The sequence below is a fragment of the Pseudochaenichthys georgianus genome, chromosome 18, assembly GCF_902827115.2.
Source record: "Pseudochaenichthys georgianus chromosome 18, fPseGeo1.2, whole genome shotgun sequence".
In the NCBI taxonomy this organism is placed as follows: domain Eukaryota; kingdom Metazoa; phylum Chordata; class Actinopteri; order Perciformes; family Channichthyidae; genus Pseudochaenichthys; species Pseudochaenichthys georgianus.
In genome coordinates this window covers 2,042,596-2,069,398 of record NC_047520.1, presented here as the reverse complement: position 1 = coordinate 2,069,398, position 26,803 = coordinate 2,042,596, and the positions used below count along the sequence as shown (strand labels likewise).

At 40.5% G+C, this 26,803-nt stretch overlaps 3 protein-coding genes and 1 long non-coding RNA gene across 5 annotated transcripts; 3 read left to right on the top strand and 1 right to left on the bottom strand.

The window, feature by feature from the left end:
- Positions 1-1,017: 1,017 nt before the first annotated feature.
- LOC117464005 (C-type lectin lectoxin-Phi2-like) lies at positions 1,018-2,109 on the bottom strand. The gene is made up of 2 exons (XM_071206628.1): positions 1,875-2,109; positions 1,018-1,510 (listed from the first exon to the last, which is right to left on the bottom strand). The coding sequence occupies exons 1-2, from the start codon at positions 2,107-2,109 to the stop codon at positions 1,161-1,163; spliced, it is 585 nt and encodes a 194-aa protein (XP_071062729.1). The 3' UTR covers positions 1,018-1,160.
- Positions 2,110-2,718: 609 nt separating this feature from the next.
- LOC139435760 (uncharacterized) lies at positions 2,719-3,715 on the top strand. The gene is made up of 3 exons (XR_011644970.1): positions 2,719-2,779; positions 3,338-3,449; positions 3,603-3,715. It is a non-coding gene; the product is annotated as an uncharacterized lncRNA (long non-coding RNA).
- Positions 3,716-10,655: 6,940 nt separating this feature from the next.
- LOC117463970 (macrophage mannose receptor 1-like) lies at positions 10,656-15,051 on the top strand. 2 transcript variants are annotated; one of them, XM_034106500.1, is made up of 5 exons: positions 10,656-10,743; positions 12,789-12,829; positions 13,033-13,422; positions 13,631-13,954; positions 14,400-15,051. In XM_034106500.1, exons 2-5 carry the CDS (start codon positions 12,796-12,798, stop codon positions 14,732-14,734), a joined length of 1,083 nt encoding a protein of 360 aa, XP_033962391.1. In that variant the 5' UTR covers positions 10,656-10,743; positions 12,789-12,795; the 3' UTR covers positions 14,735-15,051. The 2 variants fall into 2 exon arrangements, with proteins under 2 accessions (XP_033962391.1, XP_033962390.1); XM_034106499.1 differs by having other exon boundaries at positions 13,625-13,954.
- A 3,085-nt stretch (positions 15,052-18,136) lies between these two features.
- Positions 18,137-21,382, top strand: LOC117464004 (putative C-type lectin domain family 20 member A). Its single transcript, XM_071206627.1, has 4 exons — positions 18,137-18,176; positions 20,272-20,569; positions 20,864-20,961; positions 21,048-21,382. Exons 1-4 carry the CDS (start codon positions 18,137-18,139, stop codon positions 21,380-21,382), a joined length of 771 nt encoding a protein of 256 aa, XP_071062728.1.
- The last annotated feature ends 5,421 nt before the right edge of the window (positions 21,383-26,803 follow it).

Sequence of the window (26,803 nt, the reverse complement as noted above, 5' to 3'; positions counted from 1 at the left end):
GGACTGTAGTCCAAAACGATAGCTGGGGATTATGGGTAGTGTAGTGTCTTCGGCCATCCTAAACTGGATATCATATCGCATTAACAACACCACATCTGGCGTCACAGAGATCTTCTGTTACTGTCCTTTCTTCGTAGAGGAAGTTGAGGAACACGTAACTCTGGATTTTTTTTAATGTTTGAGGTGCAATAAACGACACAGCAGCTTTCTGGCATGTTAAAACTATTATTTTCTGCCTCGCTCATGAGAGTAACAGCTGGCGAAATTACAGCCTCGCCTACTGATTTCAAATGTGTGCTCTAAAATGATAATTATAAATGACTATTATCATTATTATAAGCAAGACAATAAATGGCAAAGATATGTAGAAAATAAACGTATTTGAGATACGTTCATAACAAACGTAACGTGGGAGAAAATATGTTTCTAGCTAAACGTAATTGAGAATGCAGTTTAGTTCTGTGGGAACGTTATTTTTAGGAGACAGGGTTGCCTTGTTATGTAGTTTGATTTGTAAGAATGACAGCCATGGAGGAATCCCTTTGCATTACATACCCATACATTATATTATATATATGTTTTACTGCCAAATAATCACGTCTTAGGTAAATGTAAAACATTCATATGTAAAGCCAGTGGAAGAAAGCACCACATCCTGTTTTTTGGTCGGATTGTTTATTCAGCTTTAGACAGTGAAACATCTAGTTAAAACTTGATAAAAAGGTAAATATGATACACATATTATAACCATCACCAAAATTCAACCATTACATACACTATTTTTTTTTAAAAAGAAGCAAAACGTAATAGATTTATCTTTTTATATATATTTTTCCTCATAAACATATAAAAGGATACAACAACAATTCAAATGAAGATTACAGGTTTCACACTTTAAGAGGATAAATAGACATGCAATATATCAATAACTACTACAACAAATCCATATCATAAATTAATTCAGATGTTCACAGAGGCAAATATATGTTAACTTTAGAGTCACCCATTTATCTCAATTTCAGTTAGTAATCTGTTAGTAGTTTAGTTTCTCCCCTCTTCAGGCTGTGATTTCTATATTTGAACTAGAGCCATTCAATAAACCCAGAGAGCAGATACATATTAGAGAAGAGTGAGCTTGTTGCAGTAAATATACAATGGGTTTACTTAGCGCAGATGAAATGAAACTTTTCATTGTCAGCCTTTTTGTACCACTCTCCAACTCTCTCCATGACTGCAGCCATGTCACAATGAACTTGTCTTGTCTTTTCTTGTTTGGCCCAGTTGTGATAGCAGACCAGACGATCAATGACCCAGAACCACAGATCCAGAGTGCAGGTGTAGCGCATTCCCAGCCAGACGAACTCAGTGTCGGCCATCTTGTCTCTCTCTTGGACCCATCTCTGCTGGTGACGGTCAGTGATGGAGACCAGGTCATGGTGCTTCTCTCTGCAGTAAGTCAGGGCCTCATCCCAAGTCTTCTTCTCTTTGATCAGGATCACTTTGTCTGTGTGTTTAGTCAGGGTAACAAAAATAAAAACAAACAAATAGTTTAGTGATATTTAAAACTGTTCTTTCATGTTTTTTTAAATAATTTTAACAACAATTATATTTGTTCTATAGTATGAATAAACAAATTATCCAGATCTCTAATTGTGTGTATCTTATACATATTTTCTTCACAAAAGGATATTCAACATACATGTATAAATATTTATCAAAAAACATGAAAGAAAAAAACATTCAATGACTTTTCCAAAACTCACCGTCATAGCAGTAGAAGGGTTTTTCCTCTGTGCAATCGTCGGAGTTCCATGTTCCATTTGGCGTAGTCGTAGCACAAGACTTTGAGGCTTCATCTTTAAATGAGTCAGGATCCCAGTGTCTGAAAGGGAAATTCTTCCCATCTGACCATCTCCAGATCTCTCTGAACAGGCCGATCCACGAGTCAGAAGAGCCATGCTGGTTCTTGAACTCATTGATGTGTGTGATTCCACTGATCAGGTCAGTGTGATGTGTTCTGCAGTAGCTCTGAGCCTGAAGCCACTTCATTGGTTTATCAATTACAAAGTATTTCTGTGGCCCTGTTTCTGTGAGAATGAAAATACACATTTTACAAGTTTTGAAATAATTTTCTCTTATTTAAATCATGTTAAACAATGATGTTAAATAAAATGAACACGATCTCACTTAAATTTCAGACGGAAGTGTTTGGTATAATAATGTAGATTGAATAATAAAAGAATAGGCCTATACTGTACCATTATAATGTATTCAAACAAGTAGAATGTTATCATCAAAGTTACCAATAATGTTATTTTAAAAGTAAAAAGTAAAAAATGTTTTCATTAAATGTAACTCTACAGCATGAGTTATCTTTCAACTATTGTTACACAGTATGATATGATTTATATAGCGTTAATAGTGACATATACTCACCATGGTAGCAGATTCCGGCGCAGACTGAAAACTCATCTCTTTCGACTCCACTTCGAGCGATAGAATGACTAACAAAGAACTGCTAACAGAGCACTTATATACTAATAAAGGACTGGCTTATCTAAAGCCAGTTGAGTAGCACTTGAAACAATTGGCTCTTTGAAACCTGATGTTCTTATATGATTCTGTTTTCTTCAAGGTTGTGTCTTCCTGGTCGAATGTACTTATTGTAAGTCGCTTTGGATAAAAGCGTCAGCTAAATGCAATGTAATGTAATAATGTAATGTGACCAAAGGGCTGGAGGTCACCTTCCAGTTCGCTGTGAAACCAGAGGTCATGGAGGGTAAGACACAGAATCAGTATTAACATCCACTACCTTATGGTATACATGCATTCATGTGTGTGTGTGTGTGTGTGTGTGTGTGTGTGTGTGTGTGTGTGTGTGTGTGTGTGTGTGTGTGTGCGTGCGTGTGGGTGTGTGTGTGTGTGTGTGAGTGTGTGTGTGTGTGGGTGTGTGTGTGTGTGTGTGTGTGTGTGTGTGTGTGTGCGCGCGCGTGTGTGTGTGTGCGCGCGTGTGTGTGTGCGTGTGTGTGCGCGTGTGTGTGTGTGCGCGCGCGCGCGTGTGTGTGTGCGCACGCGTGTGTGTGTGCGAGCGTGTGTGTGTGCGCGCGTGTGTGCGCGCGTGTGTGCGCGTGTGTGTGCACGCGTGTGTGCGCGTGTGTGTGTGCGCGCATGTGTGTGTGCGTGTGTGTGTGTGTGCGCGCGTGTGTGTGTGTGCGCGTGTGTGTGGGTGTGTGTGCGCGTGTATGTGTGCGTGTGTGTGTGTGTGTGTGTGTGTGTGTGTGTGTGTGTGTGTGTGTGTGTGTGTGTGTGTGTGTGTGTGTGTGTGTGTGTGTGACAGTTTTCCTTCAGAAGGACACACTTCCTTTCCAACTCCAGCTGAGTTTTAAGACCAGAGACCAGGAGAAAGTGACTCGTGTGATCACTGAACGGAGACCTGTTGCTTCCTCCAGGTAAACACTGATGGGGTGGAAAGATGTATTGCCCAAAAGCATTGATACAACATTGATACAACATTGATACAACATTGATTCAACATTGATACAACATTGATACAACATTGATACAACAAAGAAATACTCTGCCAAACAGTCCTTCTCCTGAAGGGGGATTTGGGCCGGGAGTCTCAACATGGCGGTGCTCGGCGTTCACTCCGCTCAGCTCTGCGCCAGATTAACCATGGAGGGACGCGTCCAGGACGCTCAGAGACAACTGAAGGATCGGCAACACCTGCTCAGACTCATCAGGTACGACTGAACACACCTGAGCACACCTGAGATCCAGTTGAAGGGCGGATTAAAATGTGGGGAGGATTTTCAAGTTGTGTGTGTGTGTGTGTGTGTGTGTGTGTGTGTGTGTGTGTGTGTGTGTGTGTGTGTGTGTGTGTGTGTGTGTGTGTGTGTGTGTGTGTGTGTGTGTGTGTGTGTGTGTGTGTGTGTGTGTGTGTGTGTGTGTGTGTGTGTGTGTGTGTGTGTGTGTGTGTGTGTGTGTGCAGCAGTGTCGCAAACCCCCCCCGATCCGTCTTTCTTAAACCATGCAAAATATTTTTATGCAAAAAGCTGAGTTATGATCGGTCATAATAACACAGAATTTGGTGATGAAATATTGTGTATATATTAATAATTTAAATGTGAAATTAATTCCAGTTTATTTGTAGTACTACTTTCTTTTGTTATTGTGTCACTTGGTGGCATCAATGTGTGCATTTGATACACATAAAGGAGCGGTTGCTTTAGGGCCTCATATATAGTATAGCCCTTAAGGTCAAATCACGAGATCCTCGACCACCCATTTGATCTTGTTCTCTTTAAGTTAAGTCTAAAGGCTTTGTATTATACATGAAATATACAGCAGGTGAAACAAGTATTCAGGCCTCTTTATCAGAATAAGGATATGAAAACAGCGATGCCAAACTGTATTACAAAGGTGGACACTGTGACTGTTGCCATGGCAGAGTTATTCAAATAGGAGAGAAATTTGGGATAGGTCTGTTTAGCTGTGCTGCAAACCATAGCGTGCACTCATTTGACTTGGGATATGTTTCCTCCTAAGTCAAGAGCAGTCTTTGTTCTTGTTGTGCTGTTTGGATATGTTCATGTAAATGTGATGTTAATATCCCGGGAGCCTTCCTGTGCCACACAGCGACTGCCCCAGTGCTCTGTACATGGCCTGGCTGGATCATTCTGTATTATGTATAGTTATTAGTGCTGTCAAAATTATCGCGTTAACGGCGGTAATTCATTTTTTGAATTAATTGCGTTAAAATATTTAACGCATTTAACGCATGTGCAGAATGGCCCGCCCCATACGTGCCACCAGTGGCAGCCAGGGCCGCCTTAATGCACGGGCTGACCTGAGCTGAAGCCCAGGGGCCTACAGAGATCAGGGGCCTATCATGAGCCAATAAAAAAGTTAAAAAAATAATAATAATTAGAAAAAAAAAGTTTTTTATTTCCCATGTTTTTAAAAAGCATTTCGATAAACAAAGTCTTGGCTTTCAGAATATGTAACTTTTATTTCCAAAATCACATGATAAATATATTTTTGAAGCTTGTAAAGGGAAGATGACAGCTCTCATTCGCCACTCACTCCCCCTCCCTCCGGCTGACATTATGAATGTAAGGCATATAGTAATCATAGATAACACGGCAGGGTCCTTTACAGTTTGTTTTCATCTGGTTTCAAATAAACAAAGTCTTGGCTTTCAGAATATTAAAATTGTTTCGGCAGATTCAGATGATAAATACAACGTTGAAGCTTCGGCATAATTACAAGCGGAGAACGGAGTAACTTGACGTCACAGCAGGCAGAACAACAGCCTGTGTTTCTCGTGAGTGTTTTCCCCGGGAAACAAACACAATACACACAAACGCAAAAATACACAAACACACGTACACACTCGCGAGCTTCCCCCAGACCAGTAATCCAAACGAAAATATCTTCCCTCCGTAGTATTTTGATCATTTGCTCCGCTAATCAATCAGATCGATGGATTCCAGAGATGACTCCGAAACAGTCAGTGGGCACCACTTCACAGCCAATCAGAATGAGAATATGTTTCACATGTGACTTATTCAAATTGCGAGTGATTGAGTGACAGATGAAGGTTGTTTAGGAGAAAAAGTTTGAGAAGAAAAAGTTTGAGAGTGGCGCTCGGGAAAGGAAATTGTTGAGGGAAAAGGAGTTTCGAGACCAGCAGCTATTACAAAAAATGCCGAAGCTTCCAGGTTATTTTAAACCTGTAGGCCAGGATGAGGAGGAAGGACAGGTGAGTTCTGTACCGAGCGGCAGCGGTGCCAGCCTCGGAGCCAAGTAGGCCGCCTGGTTCTGATAGCGATGGAGTAGCGTGAGAGGAAAAACAGACAGGAGGGACATTATCTGTTGGAGGAGATGGAGAGGACGACGAGGACTTGCTACGTGGAGGGGAGCCAACGGCAACCGGACAGATACATGAGGGAGGCCCGATACGTCACTCATCTGGAGGAGAGGACCAGGCGCGCGTAGAGCAGAGTGGAGAAGTGCGATCACAGAGCCTGCCGAGGCTATACATGACTTTCATTTGTTGTTTAAATAGGGGGCCTACAAAACCTATCAGCCCCAGGGCCTGATGGCAGGTTAAGGCGGGCCTGGTGGCAGCGCCAGGGTATGGCTGGGGTCAACACACTCTCACTCCCTAAGCGTCCAATAGCGACGTTTGGTCAGTGTCCGTGGCGTCCAATTGTGACGCTCCTAGGCTCCTTCAGCGTCATAAAGGGACGCAAATAGCTTTCAACTGATTGCAATGTATTCCCATCTGCGTCGGGATTTGACGCTCATGGAAGCACGGCATTCGTTTATGCCGGCTGCCCTTAAAGGCATCCATTCCCATTGGATAACGGAGAATTGTACACCCGGAAGTAAGTACTCCTCTTACTGTCGATTGATTTTACAGTGATATCTGCACTACTCATCGACTAAAAAACACCAGATTATCCTTGTTAATTACACAACATTGATTGGTTTAAATTGTGTGCAATGCTTTTGTATTTTTCCCCTTCGATTCGGAGAAACAAATATGTTTTCTGAGTAAAGGATGGCAGAAGACACTACACTACCCAGAATCCCCAGCTATCGTTTGGCCTACACCATGTGCTCTGTTTGACAAACCCCGTTTTTTTCACCATTCATTCCGATGGTCACGTGATCTTCAAATTTCTCCCTGCAGAAAAAGAAAACATGGCCGAAATTCGTTTTATTCTCTAATTTCGTTTTAAAATGCCTATTTTAAAGTTAGTTTGGCCATTAAAATGCGTTTTGATGTCATTTGATGCGAGAAATATGAGTTGTTGTTTCAGATTATGTGTGCAGTGGATGTACATGATCTTTAGTTTGCTAGTTATTACGAAGATTACTTCAGGAAATCGCGACGTTTTCATTGTTACCAAGGTGGTTGCTAGGGACGCTGCTATCGATATTATTTCTGTTATGTTGTGTAACTGTTTAATGGTGTTATCTTTATTGCTACCCCCTTCCCCGTCAATGTATAGTGTTGGTCCACAGCCTAAACATATTAGTTTAACAAAATCCTCATCTAAAGATAGCCTACGTTATTTCCCCCCTGTGCAATTCCAGTCTCACATCTCAGAGCACATCGTTATTAACAAATACGGGAAACAGACCGAAAACATTTTTAAAAAATAATAATAATACCTTATTCCGAGTGTGCTTGCTTTTCTCTTTGAAAGTCATCACATAACGGCATTGTAATACACGGTTCGGCTGCATTACATATTACATATCTGCCGTAGTTCTGTATTTATAGAGCCCTGATGAGAAGACAAACATGAGGAACTGAAAACGTGACGTGGATCATAAATATATCAGCCATTAAACAACATCTTACATTTCTTTTCACACAATACGTCTCCTTGCAGTATCAACACTAATTCGGCTCACTTTTATATTTGATCCAATTGGTAGATAGGCTGTATTTACACCATAAAGGTGCACAGCTGATATAAAGGGACACCTGGTGGTTAAAGCATGTTATTGAATTTCAATATTTTTATTATTAGATATTAATACGATCCCTATAAAGTATATTCATTACTCGTTATTCTCTACTAATAGTTAATTAAAGACTGTATATAATGACTATTTTGCACATCCCTTTCAAGATTTCAAGATTTTCTAAGGTTTATTGACATATCATATAGGCCTACACAACTGTGGTGTAGTTCTGCACTGAATGAAAAATTTGGGTTGCAGGTTCCTCAATAGTGCATTACAAGACATCTATCAATATGTGTGCATACCTCCAGCAATGTTAACTATGTTGAAGCACTTATTTTAACTGATATTATACATAATGTTAATACATTATGTATAATTACTCTTATAAGATGTATGTAGATATTTCATCTCCGGCCTTGTCAGGTATTGAACAATCAATAAATAAAGAACACAGAATTGTTGAATATAAAACACAGAATTTATGTGATTATACTAAATGATTTTCAAATAAACACAACTGCATATTTAACTGTTACACATGCTGATGTAACGCAAATGTTCCAACTTGGGATCAATAAAGTATATCTTATCTTAAGCTGGTCGATGGCTACTGCCATATTTACAAAATGTGCCTCTGAACCTTGACAAGTGCATGTTTCAGGCTTATCAATTAATGTAATGTAATGTTATCACAGGGGTCACACACATAAGACCAGCTGTTAAATAAAGCTCTTCTGACCTTAGCTGGCATGTGGGTATATATATTAATACTGCCCATAATGGGCACAAGCAATTTTCACCCATTTATTAATTATATGTTTTAAATGTGAGTGTTTCCTGTCCCCTAAACCTCCAGGGATGTACACAGTTTAATACTGGCAACTTCTTATTATGGGAAATACGAAAACGTCTTTTAAAACTACAACTCCCAGTAGAGACGTGCCATAGAGAACATGTTGCGAAACAGAATAGCCAGCATGTGTAGTTCTGGGGACGGGGTGGGGGAGGGGGGACGCGGTGGACCCGTTCAAATCCAGTTTTGGACAGTCTGCCGTGGTTCCATCCCATTTCAAGTGCTGTTCGAGAATCGGCTTAACCCTCGGAGCACACTCTCCAATCACAGAGCTTGAGGACTATCATGGGGTTTGTCAAGAGCACATGGTGTAGTCCAAACGATAGCTGGGGATTCTGGGTAGTGTAGTGTCTTCTGCCATCCTTTACTCCTGGGAATCACATTACCTTTAAGGGCAGCCGACATAAACGAATGCCGTGCTTCCATGAGCGTCAAATCCCGACGCAGATGGGAATACATTGCAATCAGTTGAAAGCTATTTGCGTCCCTTTATGACGCTGAAGGAGCCTAGGAGCGTCACAATTGGACGCCACGGACACTGACCAAAGTCGCTATTGGACGCTTAGGGAGTGAGAGTGTGTTGCTGGGGTAGGCTACACTCATACCAAGAAATGGCTTAGCCCCACCATGAGAAATGATGTTAAAGTAAGCAAAATAAAGTCTGCCAACTCGCGGAGTAAATTGCACAGACAGCAGTTAGTAAGATTGATTTCAGTAGCCACGGTTTTGAAAACTTTTGTCACGGAGTGATCATCTTCTCAATAGAACATCTTTGATAACGGCGTGGTGTTGTTGCAGGAAGTCCCGACGGAGAATACTCTTGCTGTAGTACAGGGCAGAGCCATATAATAGTAATAATATGGCTCTGGTACAGGGGTGCACATAACTGGTACGCAGGGTATGTGCCTAATCTGAAATGCGTACCGTCACTTGTGTCACAAAGCGCATTTGCGTACCGACGTACTTGTTAAGCTTTTCCAGAAGGCGGTTAGATCACCGGACGACAGAGTCGGTCTCCGTGTGCACAGACAGGGCTGCTGTTAACGTCGGTCTGTACAACGGAACTGTGCCAAAACTACGCCAACCGGCTGCGGAGGGAGACTCCCCCCTTCACTGGAGAACTGCGCTAAAACAGCTGATCACAACGTTCACACTCTGTGGTCACGAAGTACTCCACTAGCCGCCGCCCCCCCCCCATCAACACGTAATGAATTAAGACCCAACGGTTTGATGATTGATGTGTGGGTTGTCTTTTATTTTGACACGCAGAAAAATGTTATAATAAACATAGATACTGTATGTTAAATGGATATATCCGCCTTCTTTCATTTATCTTTCCATTCCCAACAATATACATAAAGAAATGGCATATTTTGGATATAGTTCGAATGGTGATTAATCTGATTACAATTTTTAATCGTTTGACAGCCCTAATAGTTACATTTAATATGTTACTTTAAACATGATCTGCTTGATAATTACCATTTAAATAAGTGGTTGTTATCACTATCTTTCTTGTAGAATTCAGGCAATAGTTTCCAATCGTTCCATATCAAGTCTTAAGGGTTGTTATAAGGTATCCCACACTGGCTTACAGTTGGTCCTATTTGTTTTGAGAAATTGTTTCTCAAAAGTATCTTGTTTATGCACGATTATTGCTATTTACTGATCTTGATATACTTTATGATAATACTATTGAATAGTTATTGGTGTATAAAATGCCTGCCCATTTATTTGAATATCCTAGTTCAATAATATGCTATTAAGAGCACTAAACTAAACTGGAGTTACCGCCTGGAACTTGTATGCTTCTGCCAACCAGTCATGGAGCAGTTTACATCCATGTCTGTCCAACATGTCATCGATTCATAACTTCATCCCATCAGAAAGCTGAGTGACTTTGTCATAGTTAACATATTAATTATTGTTACGGCCACAAAATCGTGTTTTGTGAGGTCTCAGAGACTTTTGGCCTCTTAACCACAATCAAAGGTCAAACATGTGACAGAAATTGGTTCTGTTCTGTGTGGTGCAGTGGGTGGTGCGTTGGTGTTCGGATCAGGGGGTCACAGCTTCAAACCCCACTGCAGTCAGCATGTCGTTGTGTCCCTGGGACACTTCACTCCAAATTGCTCCTGTGGGGATTTTCCACAGTACTGAGTGGTCAACAAGGAAGTGTGTTCAACTTTTTTCCCTGTTGCATGTAATTAATATTATTCCCATCAATGGATCCTATATTCCTATATCCACCATGATAGACCTCTTTGACATCTGGATTTTAATATTCAAATGTTTCCCCAAAGGTGGCTCAAAGAGAGCAGCGACCTCGTGGATATCTGAGTCTTCACCAGCACATCGAGAGAGACGGAGAGAGAAGCAGCTGACAGGACGACTCAGGAGAAGTAAGTGTGATTCTGTTCAGGCATTTTCATATTTTGTTTATTTTTGAGAAAGATATTCTCCTTCAGAATATTTTCCAAAGGGGAGGAACATTTAATGAATCACATCTCAATCGGAAGTAATGAAATCTAAAACCCTATTATGTTCATGTATTCCCTTAAATCATTTGTTTCTCTTGAAATCACTTGGAATATTTATTTATTGATTAAAAAACTCAGTTTTTATTTTGAATTATAAACTTTATCTAATCTTCATCTTGAAACATTTTTTTTTACAAAGGGTGAGGACTTTACCAAGAACGCTGGACATTTATAATGAACACTAAACAGTCTGAGTCTAGTGGACTTGTTTTGCCCTGAGTTTTACCTTTCAGGTTCATGTTAGGTTTTTAGAGCTTTGTGGCCGATGTATGCAGCCTGTCCCGTAGACATTACTCAGGGCTGAAAACCCCACTATTTTCCTGCTTTAAAAAACGGTGGTAAATCTTAAATGTTTTATTGGAGACGATGTGTATACACAGCAATCTCACTCTCACTTCAAATAAACACAATGTAACTTTCATTAGGGTAATTTCACCCCTAATAAAATAATTAACACACATCTTTTGATCAGGCTTATAAAAGCAACAATACACAATTTAATTAATCTAGAATTTCAGTTTCTGTCTCTGATAGTAGGAGTGCATTGTAATGTGAATAAATTATCTACAAAATATATCACCAGTAACATATTAATACTTATAGCCTCGACACAGAAACAAACATAAAAAGTCAGTGTTGTTGTGTGGCACTATACAGTTATTGATTAGTTTGCAACTGGTTCATTGAAATGAGACATTTCCATCTGCTAAAAATACATGTTATGGTCAAGTCAAGTCAAAGTCAACTTTATTGTCAATCTCAAAATATGTTTGTACACACAGAAAGATCGAAATACTGTTTCCCACAGTACCGAGGTATAAAATAACACATTAAAATACAAAAACACTCAATAATTACAAAATACCACAAAATAACCGTTTACTTCAAGTAAGCAGGATATATATATATATATATACATATACATATATATATATATATATAAAAAAAAAAAGATGATGTACATAGTGCAAATGAGAGTGCAACATATTTCCATAGCAGCGTAAAAGTGACTGGTGCTGGATTGTTTGTGTCTGTGTGTGTGTGTAGGGGGGAGATAGAGGGGAGAGAAGGGAGAGAGGGGAGAGGTGGGAGGGGGGAGAGAGTTCAGCCTCCTGACAGCCTGGTGGTGTGTGCCTGTTACTGCTGGTGCTGGATTGTGTGTGTGTGTGTGTGTGTGTGTGTGTGTGTGTGTGTGTGTGTGTGTGTGTGTGTGTGTGTGTGTGTGTGTGTGTGTGTGTGTGTGTGTGTGTGTGTGTGTGTGTGTGTGTGTGTGTGTGTGTGTGTGTGTGTGTGTGTGTGTGTGTGTGTGTGTGTGTGTGTGTGTGTAGGGGGGGAGATAGAGGGGAGAGAGGGGAGAGGTGTGAGGGGGGGGAGAGTTCAGCCGCCTGACAGCCTGGTGGTGTGTGCCTGTTACTGCTGGATTGTGTGTGTGTGTGTGTGTGTGTGTGTGTGTGTGTGTGTGTGTGTGTGTGTGTGTGTGTGTGTGTGTGTGTGTGTGTGTGTGTGTGTGTGTGTGTGTGTGTGTGTGTGTGTGTGTGTGTGTGTGTGTGTGTGTGTGTGTGTGGTGTGTGTGTGTGTGTGTGTGTGTGTGTGTGTGTGTGTGTGTGTCGGGGGGCGCGCTCGAGGGGAGAGAAGGGAGAGAGGGGAGAGGTGGGAGGGGGGGAGAGAGTTCAGCCTCCTGACAGCCTGGTGGTGTGTGCCTGTTACTGCTGGTGCTCCTCAGAATTTGCATTTCCTTAACATGAACTTCCTCATTAAACTGCTGCACTGAAGGGAGAGGTGCAGTCTGTGTTTGTGGTCATTTGACTGAAACATTAGGTGTTCAAAATAATGTAAATGTAACTGACATCATTCATAAGATTTGTAAACGATCACTGCACACTAACAATATTGGTTTCATCTAACAGAGCAAAGATGCAGTGGAGTCTGTTCGTGCTCCTTCTGATGGGTAAGTGGATTCTAAATTAAATCACATCTGGAGTCATGAAGCTGCTCATAACAATAAAAAGTGGAATAAGTGAACTCAGACCCGTTAAGATGAAGGGGCGATGTAAGAGGTGGGGGTGATTCTAGGACTCATGAGTTTGATGTAATGATCAGGTGCTTGTTATACTGTCAGCTCCATCACTGCAGCATTGTCTCTGTTTTCAGGTCAGTGTTCCTTCTCCACATGTCACCTCTATGAGTACCACTTCATTCAAGAGGCAAAGACCTGGGAGGAAGCCCGGGGTTACTGCAGACAGCATTTCACTGCCCTGGCTACGGTGTCTGACATGAGAGACGTGGAGAGACTGACTAACTCTTCACAGACTACAGACGCCTGGATTGGACTGCACAGCATCAATGAAAAAATGATTAAAGAGTGGCACTGGTCTCTGCCGGGGGAGAAGTACTATCCTACAGAATGTGCGCCAAAATGGGGTTCAACAGAGCCGAACAATAGAGATGATGATCCTGAGAACTGTGTGGCGATTAAACCCTCCCAAAAATGGCACGATTTCCATTGTTCTAAGACCCCTAAAAGGTTTATCTGCTACAATGGTGAGTATCTGTCACTATTAACGCCATATAAATGATATCATACTGTGTAACAATAGTTGACAGATAACTCATGTTGCAGAGTTACATTTAATGAAAGAAAATGTTGGTGGTATTTATATATATATATATATATGTTGTTAATATGATTTAAATAAGAGACAAATATTTAAAAACTTGTAAAATGTGTCTTTTCATTTCTCAGCAACAGGGCCACATACATATGTTGTAATTGATAAACCAATGAAGTGGCTTCAGGCTCAGAGCTACTGCAGAACACATCACACTGACCTGATCAGTGGAATCACACACATCAATTCAACAGAGTTCAAGAACCAGGATGTCTCTCTTGACTCGTGGATCGGCCTGTTCAGAGAGATCTGGAGTTGGTCAGATGGGAAGAATTTCTCTTTCAGAAACTGGGATCCAGACTCATTTGAAGATGAAGCCTCAAAGACTTGTGCTACGACTACGCCAAATGGAACATGGAACTCCGACGAATGCACAGAGGAAAAACCCTTCTACTGCTATGACGGTGAGTTTTGGAAAAGTCTATAAGTAAAGTATTCTTATTTCATGTCTTCAGTTATATATGTTTACATTCATGTTGAATGTCCTTTAGTTGTGAAATTATGTTTAATATACACAGAATTACCGATCTGGATTCTGTGCTTCATCTTACGATAGACTGTGAATTTAATATGTTTACTACTTAAAGTTTGAATATCATTTAGTCATGTTTTTGTCCTTAAGACGCATCTTCTTAACCTGGCTTTTACATAAGGTGCCACGTCATTTCAGGCCTTATATTTCCTCACCATTGGTTTTTATTCCATTTGTGTCTTATTTACTTCTTTTTTGTGGGGACTTTTATTCATTTAAAACACACAAGGATTATTGTAAGAAAGGTTCTATATTATTACAGTTTTTCTGCAATAAATAGTTACCCTAACTAAAACAAATATCCATTTCAATGACAGACAAAGTGATCCTGATCAAAGAGAGTAAGACTTGGGATGAGGCCCTGACTTACTGCAGAGAGAAGCACCATGACCTGGTCTCCATCACTGACCGTCACCAGCAGAGATGGGTCCAAGAGAGAGCCAAGATGGCCGACACTGAGTTCGTCTGGCTGGGAATGCACTACACCTGCACTCTGGATCTGTGGTTCTGGGTCATTAATCGTATGGTCTGCTATCACAACTGGGCCACAGACGAACTGGAGGAGTGTGGCATGGCTGCAGTCATGGAGAGAGATGGAAAGTGGTACAAAAAGGCTGACAATGAAAAGTTTCAATTCATCTGCGCTATATAAACCCATTGTATATTTAGTGCAACAAGCTCACTCTTCTCTAATATGCATCTGCTCTCTGGGTTTATTGAATGGCTCTAGTTCAAATATAGAAATCACAGCCTGAAGAGAGGAGAAACTAAATTACTAACAGATTACTAACTGAAATTGAGGAAAAGGGGCGACACTAAATTCAACATACATTTGCCTCTGTGAACATCTGAATTACTTTATGATATGGACTTGTTGTAGTAGTTATAGATATAATGCATGTATATTTATGCTCTTAAAGTGTGAAACCTGTAATCTTCATTTGAATTGTTGTTGTGTGCTATTATATGTTTAGGAGGAAAAATATATAAAAAGACAAATCTATTACGTTTTGCTTTTCATAAAATATGTTTCCTTATGGTTGAAATGTGGTGATGGTTATAATATGTGTATCACTATTTTGTCATATTTACCTTTGTGGAGTTTTATCTGGATGTTTACTTGTCTAAAACTGAATAAAAGATCTGACCCAAAAACAAGGTGTGGTTCTTTCATCCACTGGCTTTAAATAGTCATGTTTTACATTTACCTAAGAGGTGCTTATTTGAAAGTAAAACACATATATAATGTATGGGTTTATAATTGTATACACTTGTAAATTGATGGAGATATTTGTGTTGGTCTAGTTATCTTTTAAAGGTCACCTAGCATGCTATTTGTAGGCAATAGCATAGGTCTCAGATATATACAAATAAATAAAAAACATGTCTATGAAGTGCTCAAAATACCAAACAGATCACCCATTCTAGCCATGCCTCATATCCCTCTATTTCACTTCCTGTTTCAAAAGTGCTGATTTTCCGTATAAAGCTTAAAAAAGTGTGTCAATTACTTTGTTATATTAAATTGGTCTTTTGTAGAGATTTTTTATTTATTCTTTATATATTCTATTGTGTATTGCTTGGAGGGGGGAGGGGGCGGGGCACCAAATCATAATCTCGTCTAGGTCACCAAAATGTCTAGGGCCGGCCCTGCAACAACCAATAAATTGAGGCAGTCGGAATAGAAGTAGCTGCAGTGGTGGTTCTAGACTAATTTTACTGGCGGGGCTGTGATGGGGCCAATCATTGTATGAGAGGCACATTTAATGCAGGAAGAAGGAGATTTAAAATGTTTTGTTGAAAGTCATGGCGCATGAAAAAGCATAAAATACCATTATTGGTGTATTATTAAAGGTGGGGTATGTAATTTAATTCAGAAACACTTTTCGTTATATTCCATGGAATGCTCTTAATATCCCGATAGCAATGAATACATTAAATGCTTTCACAATAAATACATTAAAAAATGTCATCTGTGGAAGCTGTAGCGCTGTAAAAAGCACGACCAATCATCTGAGCCGGCTAAAGTAACTGGATGGCCTACCTGCCTGCCAGCCTTCCATCCGTGCACAAACTTATCTCGTGCCCTCATTGGTCATGTGTGCGTTCGTGTGTGTTGGAGGAAGGGCTCTGTGAGGAAGAGTCAGATTTTTTCCGGTTGTGTATTTTCAAATTCTAGCCAATTTCTCCAAAATGACATACCCCACCTTTAAGTAACAGAGTTTGTGTCAATGACTTTATTATCATTTTATTGTTTTAGTTACTTTGGCCCAACATACAGAAGAATAAAATAAGTTTGGGATAATAAATACATTATTTAGGTTTTATTTGATTTATTGATACCTATTGGTAATTGTTTTAGTCACAATATTTGTTTCAGTAACTTACTTATTAAATTACATTACTTAAAAAAAGCACAGTAACTTAGTATTTTACATTAATTTAATTATCATAGATTGTTATTGTTCACTTGACATTGACACAAGAACCTGTTCCTTTTCAAATCTGCACACATTTGAATGCCTAGCTTCCAGTTTCTTCAACCAAAGACTTGTGATTTTAAATACATTATATAACTGTTGTACTTTCCCTCTTTACCAAGCCAGTCTGATTGAATGATTGTACAGAGTTTTGTTCTACGTGTTAAAAAAATAACCTTTTTTGCTAACTCCTCAACCTCCTATGACCTGAAAGCATAAAGGACCAATACAAAATATAGACATAATGGTCTAAACCAGCGGTTTTCAAAGTGTGAGGCGCGCCTCCCCTGGGGGGCGCCAGAGAGCTTCAGGGAAGGCGCAGCGTGAGAAAAGAAATAACGAGAAACAGTGAAATCTAGCTAGTTAACTTCAGCTAACTTTATGCAAGCGGCAACATGGATACATTTTTAGTGAAGTTACCTTAAGTGAAAGTGGAGACAGCATCTGGCAGAAAACGTCAGCTTTGTTTTGAAATAAAAGTTGTGGCTCATCGGACATTTATGAGAGAAAATCCCTAATGTCCGAGTACAAGTGAATGCAGCACAAGACGCGAGCCGCCTTGTAACCCCTCCCCCGGCCCTGAACGGGACTGCGCATTTGGACCCAAGTACACGGAAGGAATGAGGTATTTGCGGTCTACAATGACAGAGAAGAGACTGTCAAGTTTGGCTGTACTCAGCATTGAATCAAAACGCACTAAAGCTTTGGATCTTAATCAGTTTGTGAGGTGTTTTGCTGAACAACATGGTAATAGCCGCATTCAGCTGTAATAGCCATGCCAACTTGATGCTCTGCTCACGGATGACTCGATGAGCATAAAAAACTGTTAAAATGATAGTGTGTAAATATATTTTTTTCTTTGTGGGGGTCTGCCCCCAAAAAACTGTTTTAAGTCCTGAGAAAGTCAAATAAGACGGTGTGTAAAACTACACTGCCCAGCCAAAAAAAAGTAACCACTTTGATTGAACTAGTAATAACCCCTGCATTATAGCAGCAACAATAATAATGATAATAGCAATAACAATTGGGAGGGTGGAGGGGGGGGCGGCTGTTCTTATGTTCTCTGAGGGGAGGCTCACCTTCCCACACTTTGAAACCCCTGGTCTAGGGCTAGGCAATGTATTACTGCCCAAACAAAGCTTTAGTGGCAGGCGGTTCCAAACTTTTCAATGTGATCAGAAATATGTACTTTGGATGTATGAGTGATTCAGATAAATAAAAAGTGTATCCACCAGAGAGCAGCAACAAATTATTTTAACAAACTAGCTGTCCTTTGATTCATACGTTAAAATTGTAATAAAACAAGTGAACTCTTATTTTTGTATGTCCTGTGGGCAACAGACAAACATTACATTAACAATTTTTCTAGCTTTTTTAATCAATTGACAGGACTAACATCAACACATCCATTACCATCATGGGCATATCTCAATGAAACGGGATCATATTTTCCCAAACATGACACAACATGGCTCTCACACCGGCCCCTAATTGTTAGCGACAGGCTAACAATTTCCACAAAAAACACAATCATACAGAATGTAAGCCAGAATGACATTCAACTGAGCCGAACAATGCAGGTGACTGACGATCCTGAGAACTGTGTGGTAACTGGTAGACTTAAATGTATCTGCTACAATGGTGATTATATGTCACTATTAACGCTATATCAATTATATTATACTGTGTAACAATAGTTGACAGATAACTCATGTGTCTCCATTACTTCAGAAGTTTCCATCACACCAAGCTCTGAGTCACAGGGGCACTGGCACCTGTTGGCCCCCCTGAAAACCGCCCATGCCTAATGTCATGTCGCATAAAAAAAAACTTAAAATACCATTATTGGTGTTTGATATAAAACAGTAACAGAGTTTGTGTCAATTACTTTGTTACTATTTTATTTTATATTTTCAGTAACTTTGGCCCAAGATAGAGAAGAATAAAAGAAGTCTGAGGTACATTATTTATGAAAAACTTAGTTTTTATTGTATTTCTTAATATTTGTTGGGATTTGTTTGAGTTACAACATTTGTTCCAGTAACTTACTTATTAAATTATATTACTGAAAAAAAGCACAGTAACTTTTTATTTTTACATTAATTGCATTATCATAGATTTATTATTTTGGAGTCGGGCCAAAGGGGGTCCAAGCTCCGCGTCACAGGCCCCTGTTTGCCCCCCATAGAAGTGCCCATGCCTACACACAATACAAGTTTAAGCCAAACACTCCTGCACCTGCGCTTCACTCTGCATCGACCAATCGGCTCGCTCCTTCCCCAGTGTGAGTGGGACGCAGGAACCCATCTACAGAAACATGCCTGTTTGCTATCCTCACTCCAAATTGGTGCAACGAGCTCCCTGCTGATATCAGGACAAGGGTTTTCAGCGCTTACAGTACTTTAATACTTATCGGCCTTTTGTTCATGTATAGATACAAAAATTGAAACCGACCATGTGAAGGTCTAAGAATATTTAGTAAAACTTGTGCACATAGAATGTGTCCAAAATCCCTATATGTTACATGTATATATTCAATATTTTAATAACCCTTTATCTTGTTGCTATATAAACTGTTAATTAAATGTTTGTTATCACTGTCTATCTTGTAGAACTTGTCAGTAATAGCTAATCGTTTCAGATAAAGTCCTCTGAAACAATTAGAAATATAGACATTATAATGGATATATAAATATAATTCATATTATTAGTTGATATTTTGGCCGGACAACTTTCTAACTCATTAGTTAGAAAGTCAACAGGGCAGTGTGTGTTTGCGGTTACATCACGTAAAGGATATTCTTAGCAACAATGGATCCTGTCTCAACCATAATAAAAATATTGCCGGTGAATTTCAATATTCAAATGTTTGTCCAAAGGAGGCTCAAAGAGAGCAGCGACCTCGTGGATATCTGAGTCTTCACCAGCACATCGAGAGAGAAGTAAAAAGTGGAATAAGTGAACTCAGACCCCGTTAAGAGGAAGCGGGCGATGTAAGAGGTGGGGGTGATTCTAGTACTCATGAGTTTGATTTAATGATCAGATGCTTGTCATCAGGGGCGGTTCTAGGGGGGGGCAGTGCCCCCCTAACACTGACCTCTGACCCCCCTGTGGCCCCCCTAAAAATCAAAAGTTTTTTTTAAATGTATATTTTCTGGTACTCAGGATTTTGTTGCTGTAATGTGAGATTTTGCAGACACCCTTATGTAAAGTAGAGATGTAACTGTTCATTGTCTTTATTTTTATATAAATATGGTGTTAGTGCAAACATTGCACTATAACTTAAGCTGAAGCTAACAGTAATAACTATAAGATCTATCTGAAATAAATAAGTGTACTGAAACTAATACCAATAACTGTATTGCATTGTTTTCTTATGTGCAATTATGGAACGATATCCCTTGTTCTCGCAGCCTTAGGTTTATCTGCTACCATGGTGAGTATATGTCACTATTAATGCTATATAAATCATATCATACTGTGTAACAATAGTTGAAAGATAACTCATGTTGTAGAGTTACATTTAATTAATTTGATGATATACTTCTACTTGTTTGAATATATTGTAATGGTAAAGTATAGGCCTATTTTTTTATTATTCAATCTACATGGTGATGGTATTCATTATATTTAACATCATTGTTTAACATGATTTAAATAAGAGAAAATTATTTCAAAACTTGTAAAATGTTTCTTTTCATTCTCACAGAAACAGGGCGACAGAAATACGTTGTAATTGATAAACCAATTAAATGGCTTCAGGCTCAGAGCTACTGCAGAACACATCACACTGACCTGATCAGTGGAATCACACACATCAATGAGTTCAAGAACCAGGATGTCTCTCCTGACTCGTGGATCGGCCTGTTCAGAGAGATCTGGAGTTGGTCGGATGGGAAGAATTTCTCTTTCAGAAACTGGGATCCGGACTCATTTAAAGATGAAGCCAAAAAGACTTGTGCTACGACTACGCCAAATGGAAAATGGAACATGGAACTCCGACGATTGCACAGATCCAAAACCCTTCTACTGCTATGACGGTGAGTTTTGGAAAAATCTATAAGTAAAGTATTCTTATTTCATGTCTTCAGTTATATATGTTTACATTCATGTTGAATATCCTTTAGTTGTGAAATGTAATATACACAGAATTACCGATCTGGATTTTGTCCTTAATCTTACGATAGACTGTGAATTTAATATTTTTACTACTTAAAGTTTGAATATAATTTAGTCGTGTTTTTGTCCTTAAGACGCATATTCTTAAGCTGGCTTTTACATAAGGTGTCACGTCATTTCAGGCCTTATATTTCCTCACCATTGGTTTTTATTCCATTTGTGTCTTATTTACTTCTTTTTTGTGGGGACTTTTATTCATTTAAAACACATAAGGATTATTGTAAGAAAGGTTCTATATTATTACAGTTGAGTTTTTCTGCAATAAATAGTTACCCTAACTAAAACAAATATCCATTTCAATGACAGACAAAGTGATCCTGATCAAAGAGAATAAGACTTGGGATGAGGCCCTGACTTACTGCAGAGAGAAGCACCATGACCTGGTCTCCATCACTGACCGTCACCAGCAGAGATGGGTCCAAGAGAAAGCCAAGATGGCCGACACTGAGTTCGTCTGGCTGGGAATGCACTACACCTGCACTCTGGATCTGTGGTTCTGGGTCATTGATCGTCTGGTCTGCTATCACAACTGGGCCACAGACGAACTGGAGGAGTGTGGCATGGCTGCAGTCATGGAGAGAGATGGAAAGTGGTACAAAAAGGCTGACAATGAAAAGTTTCAATTCATCTGCGCTATATAAACCCATTGTATATTTACTGCAACAAGCTCACTCTTCTCTAATATGCATCTGCTCTCTGGGTTTATTGAATGGCTCTAGTTCAAATATAGAAATCACAACCTGAAGAGGGGAGAAACTAAATTACTAACAGATTACTAACTGAAATTGAGGAAAATGGGTGACTCTAAATGTAACATTTGCCTCGTGTTCACACCGCAGGACTTTCCCTGGTACTTTAGTTCTTTAGTTCCGTTAGTACCAATAATGTCGCGTTCACACCGCCGGGACTACTCAGTGCCGGGAACTCTTTTGGAACTCTTTTGGTACTTTTTAGTCCCTGCTAGAGAGGTGGTACGAACCTGGTGACAAAAGAGTGCCAATTTCTATTCTATTTCTATTGGCTGGGCGAATTGCAAACCACGCCCCGTTAGACTCTGAATTTGTTTTGTTAGGCAGCCATTTTTTTCCTCGCTACAAAACCACATCCACACCTGAGCGAGTAGTTTTTTTGTACTTTAAAGCAGTTATGACCACACGTACTACAACACCGGAGCGGTGGAATGATGAGGAAGTGTCGGCGCTTCTGGCAATTTACTCCAAGGACGGGATGCAGCAGCTTCTACAGAAAGCAGTTCCCAACTCCAAATGTTTTGAGCGATGTTCGCTACTTGAGCTGGGAATCGTGCACAGTGCACACGGATGCCGGGTAAAAATACTGACACCTAACTTGCACTAAGGCGTGTCTGCTGCTATATATATTGCCACTGTTACATTGTTTTGAAACTGCTTACACTTTATTTTACATTTCACACTGTTATTTAACTTCAATGTACATGCATACGACACACTGGAACAGCATGATGACGTTATTGTTATGTCTTGACTGTGCAATAAAACAAACAAACTGGCGAAGCTTTATTTATTGTGTCCCACCCCAAATTTGCAGAATAGAAGAATGTGAGAGCAGACAGGTGTCGGTGGTTGAATTTATCAGAAACACAAGTCTTACACACATAAACACAAGTCATTTATCATGTCATTTGTTTTAGATAAATAAGGGGAAAACACCAAACAAGGGTTGATGTCCTTTTCCAAGATCAGCCTGAGGGGGTAATATATAATAAATACATAAAGATAAAGTCCATTGTTATAATGGGGTATTTTATTTGTAAATTACCCTTATGAACTCCATCATGTCTGAGGTCGGAAAGTAAACAAACGCCTCATACAGCGGATGGGCTTTATACCCCCTCCCCCCCCGTGTAGTTCTTCTTCTCTCGTTTTTTTGTTGTACTCGCCGTGAAGTGGTTTTGCGGCCTGCCAGTAAACCCAGAGAAGAAGAAGACGAAGTGACGTCAGCGTAATCGTGCCTCAGGGAAAGTACTGCGGTGTGAATGCGATTGGCACTAGCCCCCTGGCGGATTTAGTGCCGTGGTACTTTAGTGCCGGCACTAAAGTACCGCAAGTCCTGCGGTGTGAAAGCGGCTATTGATCACCGAGACAACAAACCAAGAACTGGATGGGACTCTCACACACACACACACACACCCCCACACACACACACACAAACCATGTTTACATCACTTCAGGGTTACATTACATTGACTTACATGCATTTCCTGGAGACTTATCCTAACCTTAACCATAACCAACAAATGCTTAACGCTAACCCTAACCCTAACCAAGTCTTTACCCTAAAATTAATAATTCCCCCTATGGGGACCTCCATTTTGTCCCCATAAGGGAGGCCAGTCCCCACACGTGACTGTGTAAATAGATGTAGGTCCCCACTAGGATAGTAATGTTAGGTCACACACACACACACACACACACACACACACACACACACACACACACACACACACATACCATGTATACATCACTTCAGGGGACATTACATTGACTTACATGCATTTCCTGGAGACTTATCCTAACCAAGTCTTCACCCTAAAATTAATGATTCCCCTCATGGGGACCTCCAATTTGTCCCCATAAGGGAGGCGAGTCCCCACACGTGACTACGTACACAGAAGTAGGTCCCCACAAGTATAGTAATGCTAGTCTACACACACACACACACACACACACACACACACACACACACACACACACATACCATGTATACATCACTTCAGGGGACATTACATTGACTTACATGCATTTCCTGGAGACTTATCCTAACCTTAACCATAACCAACACATGCCTAAAGCTAACTCCAACCCTAACCAAGTCTTCACCCTAAAATTAATGATCGCTGTGTGGCACAGGAAGGCTCCCGGGATATTAACATCACATTTACATGAACATATCCAAACAGCACAACTAGAACAAAGACTGCTCTTGACTTAGGAGGAAGCATATCCCAAGTCAAATGAGTGCACGCTATGGTTTGCAGCTCAGCTAAACAGACCTATCCCATATTCCTCTCCTATTTGAATAACTCTGCCATGGCAACAGTCACAGTGTCCACCTTTGTAATACAGTTTGGCATCTCTGTTTTCATATCCTTATTCTATAAAGAGGCCTGAATACATGTTTCACCTGCTGAATATTTCTGATACAAAGCCTTTGACTTAACTTAAAGAGAGCAATATCAAAATAACTCACAACTTCCTTCCTGTGTTCTCTTGACACTTAAAAGCAGCCCAACTGTTTTAAATGAATATAACAACCAAGAACTGGATGGGACTCTTACACACACACACACACACACACACACACACACACACACACACACACACACACACACACACACACACACACACACACACACACACACACACACACACACACACACACACACACACACACACACACACACCACACACACACACACACACACACACACACACACACACACACACACACACACACACATAAACCATCAGGGTTACATTACATTGACTTACATGCATTTCCTGGAGACTTATCCTAACCTTAACCATAACCAACACATGCCTAACCCTAACCAAGTCTTCACCCTAAAAGTAATTATTCCCCTTATGGGGACCTCCATTTTGTCCCCATAAGGGAGGCCAGTCCCCACACATGACTATGTAAACAGATGTAGGTCCCCACAAGTATAGTAATGCTAGTCCACACACACACACACACACACACACACACACACACACACACACACACACACACACACACACACACACACACACACACACACACACATCTTCTTTCATTCACTGGCTTTAAATAGTGATGTTTTACTTTTACATAAGAGGTGCTTATTTGACAGTAAATCACATATACAATGTATGGGTTTATAATTGTATAAACTTGGAAGTTGATGGAGATGTTTTTGTTCATCTACTTATCTTTTAACACTAGAGGGCGCTCTTTAACCAGATAGGCTGTTGAAAATACGAGCCTGCTGTCAGTGAGGTATGCCTATGAAAGTCACAGCAATGCATGAATACACATCTTACAAACAATTTCATTATGACTTTCAAAATAGAAATGTGTTGAAAATAAATGTCACGTGATATTAAAACATGAGTCTCAATTTAACCCCATTAAATATTTTGGAAACTTTGGGTTCAGTTTTATACGGAGCCCCGAAGGGACATGGAAGAAAAAAAAAGAGAGAGAGAGAGAAGAAAAAGTCGGGATAACGGGTTAGTATCTCGTGCACACAAGAAACTTTTTTTTAGAGAAAGTTACCGGTGCGCCAAGGAGGAAGTGGAGCACACAGGAGACTGTTATGTTTACGTGGGGAAATGACAGTGCATACTACACACATCAAACTGCCTGATTACTCCCCCTTTTATTAGTTTTATGAAGGAGATGTCCGGTCACCAAGGTGCATGATGTGTGTGTGTGTGTGTGCTCTGCTTAGCTCAGCTCCTGTGTGTGTGTGTTCTGAGTGTTTGTTTCCCTATATAACAGCTGCGGGCAGCAGGTTCTCTGAGAGTCACGGACATTAATTCATAGATCAAAGCAGACTGGTTTACAGACTCTCTTGTTTTGCCAATCCGGTGCTTAAACAAATAGCTCTCCACCCCTGGCCGAAATGTGGTTAAAATTAAGTCTGAGTTCGAAATATAGCTCAAATAATGTATGCTCTGTAATTTCCCCACATAAACATAACAGTCTGCAATGAAATGGTTGTCTCCTGTGTGCTCCACTTTCTCCTTGGCGCACTAGTCGGGATAACGGGTTAGTTTCTTGTCCGCACGAGATACTAACCCGTTATCCCAATTTTTTTTTTCTCTCTCTTTTATTTTTTTTCCATGTCCCTTTAGGGGCTCCGTAGTTTTAGACTATATTGAAATGTAAAAGTGTAATTAATATTAGCTATATAACACGTGGCAGAAACATACATAATAGTCCGCTTTTTTCAAACAGTTTAGCAGAATATGAATTTTTCTCTAGTTCAAAATGTGTTCTTTGCTGCTCTCTGGTGGACAAACCGTGTACTGCGAGAGCAGCCTCCCTCTCCTCCATCCTCATCCTTCTGAACCTTTTTCAGCGTTGACATTAAACCACCAGTTCTCCTTCACACCCTCCAAGAACTGTGAGTTTCTGGCTCTGCACCCTCGCTGCATACCTCCTGCCTCAAAGACCTGCAGGGTAACTTGGAGAGGATCTGTACTTTAATTCACTCGGCTCCAAGATTTGCTCTCATGGCTTCTCCTGCTAACACTTTACAGATGACACTAAACTGCTTCCCTCCACAGTCTGAAACACAGGGGGTCTTATGTATCTCTGCTTGTCCGGCTAACATCTCTCAGTGGATGCTTGCACACCACCCGAAGCTCAACCCAGACAAGACAGAGCTGCTCTTCCTTCCAGGTAAAGACTCTCCCATCCATGATCTCTCCATCAACGCCGGCACCTCTGTTGTTTCCCAAACTCACACTGGCAGGAATCTGGATGTGATATTCAATGACCAACTTTCCTTCATTGCTAACATGGCTGCTCCTCCGCTCCTACTCAACATAAGGATACGTCTCCTACTGACCCAGAATGCAACACAGGTTCTGGTCCAGGCCCTTGTCCTCTCACATCTTGATTACTAAAACTCTGGGACTCCCTCTTGGTTGGTCTACCTGCAAGCACCATCCAACCTTTACAACTCATTCAAACTGCTGCAGCTCGACTGGTTTTTAACCTCCCTAAGTTATTCCCATGGACACACCACTGCTCCGCCTTCACTGGCTGCCCGTGCCTGCCTGGGTCAGGCTGTGGTTCCCTCGTGCTTCAAGGTAACCACCATCAAACCTGTCCTGAAGAAGTCATCACGTTCCTGCTTCAATGGCTTCCGCCCCGTAGCGCTGACTTCCACCATCATGAAGTGCTGTGAGAGGTCCCCCCCCTCACCGGACCCGTTTCAGTTTGCATATCGAGCGAAGCGGTCCACTGAGGATGCCATCTCCTCTGCTCTCCACCCAGGCTTCACCCACTTGGACACTGAAAACTCTTATTAG